Source organism: Frankliniella occidentalis, unplaced genomic scaffold, assembly GCF_000697945.3.
Source record: "Frankliniella occidentalis isolate FOCC.00 unplaced genomic scaffold, Focc_3.1 Scaffold161, whole genome shotgun sequence".
Classification (NCBI taxonomy): domain Eukaryota; kingdom Metazoa; phylum Arthropoda; class Insecta; order Thysanoptera; family Thripidae; genus Frankliniella; species Frankliniella occidentalis.
Window position 1 is genome coordinate 659,504 of NW_026267287.1, and position 6,039 is coordinate 665,542.

The 6,039-nt window shown below is 57.7% G+C and overlaps 2 protein-coding genes across 2 annotated transcripts; both read right to left on the reverse strand.

Moving 5' to 3' along the window:
• Nucleotides 1-225: 225 nt before the first annotated feature.
• LOC113201803 (protein singed wings 2) lies at nt 226-3,639 on the reverse strand. Its single transcript, XM_026415726.2, has 9 exons — nt 3,483-3,639; nt 2,477-3,034; nt 2,089-2,402; nt 1,752-1,894; nt 1,445-1,669; nt 1,127-1,279; nt 945-1,055; nt 769-858; nt 226-693 (listed from the first exon to the last, which is right to left on the reverse strand). The coding sequence occupies exons 1-9, from the start codon at nt 3,512-3,514 to the stop codon at nt 511-513; spliced, it is 1,809 nt and encodes a 602-aa protein (XP_026271511.1). The 5' UTR covers nt 3,515-3,639; the 3' UTR covers nt 226-510.
• A 335-nt stretch (nt 3,640-3,974) lies between these two features.
• LOC113201798 (uncharacterized) lies at nt 3,975-5,323 on the reverse strand. Its single transcript, XM_052271421.1, has 3 exons — nt 5,156-5,323; nt 4,410-4,526; nt 3,975-4,271 (listed from the first exon to the last, which is right to left on the reverse strand). Exons 1-3 carry the CDS (start codon nt 5,250-5,252, stop codon nt 4,177-4,179), a joined length of 309 nt encoding a protein of 102 aa, XP_052127381.1. The 5' UTR covers nt 5,253-5,323; the 3' UTR covers nt 3,975-4,176.
• Between the last annotated feature and the right edge of the window lie 716 nt (nt 5,324-6,039).

The following is a 6,039-nucleotide window of genomic DNA, read 5'->3' on the forward strand; positions in this document are numbered from 1 at the left end:
CGCCAGCCAGCCAGCCGCGCCCGAGGCCGGCCCGCGCCCCTCGTAGTAGGTTTCAAGTGCTCAGGCCGGCTCCCAGGTTTTCAAACGGTATCACAAAGCACATCTTCCTCTTCGTCTAAATGTGCTGAATCCGACACTGACCTTGGAAATGGTCTTCGACCAATACAGCGGCGTCAGGGTGTTGCCAAAGTCCGTCAGGCGGGTTCTTACGGGAAAAAAGCTGGGACTCCAGGGCGCCCTTCTCTCATGATCCGCCTCGCCGCAGGGCTGCATGGCATAGCTCGTCGCGCTTATACGATCTCAGTACTTGCAAACTATAACGCTATAACTGAAAAGACTACTAGGAACACGTCTTTATATGAGTACATGTACCCTATTTGTTTCACTGCATTTTTTGAACGTTTGTGATGATTATTATTTATTGCATAAATTATTTATCTATTGATAGGGCAGCACGTTTTTTTGTTCAAACCTGTCACCACATAGAGGTCAAAATTATTGCTGCGCCACCTAGGGCAGCTTGGTGGCGATCCAGGGCAGCCTGCCGTACCGTCGATACCGCCAGAAGTCGAAGGCCAGCTTGGCGAGCACGGCCGCCAGGGACACGCCCAGCGCCGCGTTCAGCAGGTCCAGGGCCGACACCCGCGGCTCCCCCTCCTCGCGGCAGACAGCGCGCCGACTCAACGCGTGTATCTGGAGGGCAAGGACGGGACGGCGTAAAGAAGGAAAATAATCGTTTCACTAAGAATATCTTCCATAAGGGTTTACCTTCTTCATCGAATTGTCGTCACCCTCGACGGCGGCGCAACGGATATCATCCCAGTCCTGAATGAGGGGCTTGTATTTGGCAAGCAGTTCCTTTCGGGAGGCCAAAGAGTGAGTATTTATGTAGAGGAAGTCGGGGTGAAGAGGAGCTTTCAGACGAACCCTTTGACCTCATTTACCTGGAACGTGGGCGTGAACTGGCAGTCACATCGCCAGGGGTTGAGCCCGAGGTACACCCTGACCACGTGGTCGTTCCTCTCCAGGGCGTTGTCCAGGGCATAAGTCGGCAGCTGGGTCGAGGAGTTGAGGGAGAACAAATGTAACTTTAGACGCACCAAACCATGTCAAGGAGCCAGCTTACCTGTTCGAGCTTGTTGGCCCTCAGGCTGAGCACCCTAAAGTTGGCCAGCCAAGGCGACCCCTCGAGGTCGGCGATGGACTCCACTTGGTTGTCGTCCAGGTACACGTCGAGGACGCTGGCGTGAAGGTCCACAAGGGGTCGTACGCTCGTAATCTGGAACCGGACGGCCGGACGGCGCACTTTCACTGTATATGTACTTGACTATTTACATCGTCCCAGGTACAAATTTAATCCGGACAAGAATGATCCTCGAAAAAAGCTCCAGCCCTCCAGCCTGCTCGTGACCGAACCCAACCCGAAGGGTAGGTGTAGGTATACCTTGTTCCCTCGCAGCAGCAGCGTGGTGGTGTTGGCGGGCAGGCGCCCCGGGATGGCGCCCAGGCTGCGGTGGCTGCAGTTGACCGTGATGATGGGCAGGAGCTCGCCGCCGCCGCCGCCCCCGGGGTCGCGGGGCGCGCCTCGGGGCGCCTCCCTCGCGTCCCTGACGACGCCCGTCAACTCGCAGGAGCACGGGTTGCTGGCCGGGCACTCGTCGGACACGCGCTGAGGTGGGGGGCGCCAGCGTCACTCGTCATTAGCTCCTGCACCTCACACCACGGCTACTTTGGCTGTCCGTTGAGCGCACCTTGAGCAGCGTGAGGACGGGCAGGACGGGCCTCCGGGGCCAGAGGGCCGCGCCGCACTGCATCCCGTCCGCGTCCGCGACGAGCCGGCGGGCGGCGGGCTCCGCCAGCCAGGCCAGCCTCAACGTGCACCGCCACGGGTTGCCTGGATCAACAAGTGCATGAGCATGCCCTTCTCACTTCATGTTTTCTCCGAGTCAACCCAGAACACTCGAGGTGCACCAGTGCGGTCGAACTCTGGCCGCTCCGATTCCAAGTGGGAAAAACAATGTCACAAGGGGGAAAAATCGACGTCGAAACTTCACCGTTTTTACGGCATTTCATGATAGGGCAACTCACCGGCGAGGAGTAGCTGCTGGAGGCTCGGCAGGCGCAGCACGCAGGTCCTGTCAAGCGAGCTCAGGAGGTTGCGGCTGAGGTCCAGGACGCGCAGGCGCCGCAGCCCCATGAAGATGTCGTCGCCGACCCAGGTGAGCCCCAGCCCGGACAGCACCAGCTCCTGCAGGTGCTCGTGGTACGGGAAGTCCAGCACCTCGGTGATGTTGCTGTCGGAGAGCCGGAGGCGCTCGAGCCGCTCGAACATGGTCAGCATGCTGGGGTCGAACGTGTCCTCCGGCCAGTAGCAGAGCACCAGGGCCGTGGTCTTCTTGTGGCTGCGGGGCAGCGGGGACGGCTCGGTGAACAAACATGGCGCACGAGTGCTCAGGGCCCCGTGACTTGTACCAACCTCCGTGTCCGCGAGATCTTGTGGAGTCCGCCGGAGCAGACCACCCGGTTGCCGTCGCCAATCGAGCGCACGCTGACCTCGCAGCGGCCCGGGCGCTGCAGGCCCGGCTGGCAAGGGGGGTGGCGGTGACCGCCCTGCGCCTGGTGAGCCTGATGCCCCGGCTTGTCAGCGGCTGCCACCGGGACGACGGGGAGGTGCACGGCCACGGCGTTCACAGGCGCGCTGCCCCACTCCGAGAGGGGCTGCGTCGGCGTCGCGTGGAGGAGCGTGGTTGGCCAGGGCGGTGACGTCCCCGTCGGGGCGGGGCGAGGGGTCGCGTCGAGAGAGTTGGGCACGGGGAAGGCGGGTATGTTCGCCTCGAGATGTCTGTCGACAAGGTCAGTAACCAGGAGGGCGCCGCCGCGTGTGTCCGTCACCAGGGCCGAAGGCGTCGTCGGGATGCCCGCCGCGGTAGAGTCCGCCTGCTGCAGCGGCCCGCCAACTGAGGAGCCATTCTCCAGGTGGAGCTCAGGGCGGACGTGTACGACGACCGCCTCGAGGAGGAGCACGGCCAGAAACCTGAGCATCAGGGGTGATACCGAAGGTGATACTTTCCTAAGTTTCCGTCGCGCCACCGCGCGCCGCGCACCTCGTCCCGGCTGCTGCAGGTGCACAGGCGCTGCTTTATCAGAGAAACAACTTTACTGGACGGGCCGACAGATTTACGACGAGTCGTGTGCTCAAACACAAAGACCGTCCCGCGCACCACAGCACCATGACAAAATTTAGTAGAAACGCACCTTTGAGTCTTTTCTAACCACCGTTGCCCTCATCCACCCCACCCTCCCTGCTCCCCGCTTGCTTCACCCCTCCCCCAGATTCCAAAACACTGCATTGACCGATCTAAACGACCGATGGCAAAAACAAATGAAGCAGGCGTGTTTCTCAGTCATTCCGCTGCCTAGGATGTTTGGACTCGGTGTGGACCGGCCAGCAGGCTGAGCTGTAAAGGATTTCTCATACTCACCGCACCTGAAGCAGCCCCATGTGCAGCCCCATGTGCAGCCCCCATCAAGCCCCGTTGTGCGGAGCCCAAGGCGGAGCTGCACTCCTCTCCGAGCCTCACACTGAGCAGGGCGCGACGCCCCGCCCGCGAGCACCTGACGAGGGGGGCTAATGAGACCCCCCCACACGACAGTGCGAACAAACCTCGGCAGGACAAACGGGGGCAGAAGGTGGAGAACAGGGAGAAGGCGCGGAGAGGGCCAGGACTCGGAGGCAGCCAGGGTGCAGCTTGTCGAGGACACATAGGCAAGGGCCAAGCAAGCAGTGCCCCTCCCGAGCGGGGGAACCCGAGCACACGAACGCCCCCGTGAGAGAGCGGCCGGGATACTGCGAGAGCGTGAGCCTAGAGCACACATCTCGTGTGATAGCCCGGCGGGCCACAGCCGGCCACACCACATCCGAAAACGGCACTGCTAAACGCCGGGAAGGGAGGAGATAAACAATTATTTGCAAGTGAAAAAGTCGCCATTAACTTTTTATTCCTTTACTAATTGTTTTATTTACAATTGAGTTTGAGGTTTTTACATGAGAGAACAATAAAAATTATTGCAAATGGAAAAATGCGGGAGATGAATCAGGGTGAATGCAGTAATTATAATCACAATAAATAAATATAACTGTGGAAGAGTGTGGCTCCTATGCTACAGTCGGACAAGTTAGCTTTTCGTGTAGATAATGGCAGTCGAAGAATGCTTGGCAAACGTCAATCCAGGAGACTGCACGTTGTACGACCCTTGCGCCAGCACAGCACCTTCAAAACAAAGCATGAATTATGGACAAATAATTTTAAATAAAAATCTGTTGCGCTACGAAAAGTGGGAGTCAAGGGAAAAATTATTGGAAAGAGTGACAGAATTAAATAAACAGAGAAACTGTGTTTCTACACAACCTGTGGCGTCCACGCACTTCCGCGTCACGGTGCCCTGGCCGTTGAGGGTGCTGGAGTTGACCTCGCAGCGCACGCCGTTGCCCGGCGGGCACTTTAGGCCGTCGCAGTTTATCGAGCCTGCAAAACAAACCGGAACCGGTCCTGTAACGCACTTGTAGGGCACCGCACGCACTGCACTGGGCTTAGCCGGCGTGGCGTGGCGTGGCGAGTCGAGGCGAGCAGTGAGCATTCCCTGGAGAGCGCCGCGAGACCCCGCTCATAGCGACCAGCTGACTCGACTCGATCACCGATTCGATGAGCCACTGGGATCGAATGTGATCTCGCATTTTTCTGCCGAGAGTGGGGAGGGAAGCCCCAAGGAGGCGGACGTGGAGCCCGCGGCGGGGCGCGCGGGGCGGCGCCGCATGAGCCGATCGGACGCAAAATGTACCGCACTGACGGTTCACTGGGAATGCAAGAGTCACGGGCGTCACTACTGTCCCATAAGAGCGACGCATCGTTTCCAATTTGATTACTCTTGGAGAAGCGGCGTTTGCTTTCGTCGCTCTTTGGGTGATGATTTTCGAAACATTGCTTCATTTGAATTACGCACTTCGCTCAAATGGAGCGACGAAAAACGAAACATCGCTCTCTAGTTGAGCAACCATAAATTCCGCCTTTCTTTTTTTAGAAAGGACACACCACTCCAGCAGTTCCAGTGTTGTCCTTTACATTCACTACCCTTTTGACCTGTTTTATTTTCTCACCGTCCTTGTCCGTGGTGATCATGGTGGAAGCGGCGTGGACCTCGCCTATGGCAAAAACTGCCACGGCCAAGACCAAAAGGGCGAGCTGACTTCTCATCTTGTAAAACCAATAATCTGAAAGAAAAAATAAAATGTACCAGGTGGCAAATTAACCCCGCTCACTTTTGTAGTTATGCTGTACCGCCCGCACGAGTGCGGGTTGGCTTGCCCATCGCCCCTGTCAACGGCGTCTTAGGGGCCGAGCGAGTAGGCAACCCGCCCGCACGAGTGCGTGCGGTACAGCATAACTACAGAATGAGCGGGGTTCATCAGCCACCTCTAGTATTTGCAAATATACGTATTATTTGCTCTCTCCAGACATAATTTGTTATTTCTTTCAATGACTGGTACCTATCACGACCAAACAGGCCAATGATTGAGCCAACAACCGACAGTCGTATGAGCTGCAGAAGCTGGTCTGTGCCTAGTGAAGTTAGGTCAGGGACCGTCCGCACGCATAGACTTCTCGCGGCCTTCCCCGATTACCGACGAAAATAAAATAATAAACATTTCTACACATGCGAGGAATGGACGCGTTTTCGAGGTCGCCCCCCGTAACTGCAGCGCCCGACGAGCAGACTTGCGCGGATGTTGCCGCCATGCGTCGTGCCGCCCTTGACCCGCGGGGACGCGGGCCGGCGCTGCCTAGAGCCGATAAGGCTGATCCGCGAGAGGCGGCGGTGAGACTCGCATGCACGCATCGGACACACACACACACACACACACACACACACACACACACACACACACAATTTGTTTTTCCTTTAGTCATCATTTTTTGGCAGAGAGCATCCCTGTGGGGGGTAGGCGGGGATTAAAAAAAATGGAACAATTGTTGAACTGCG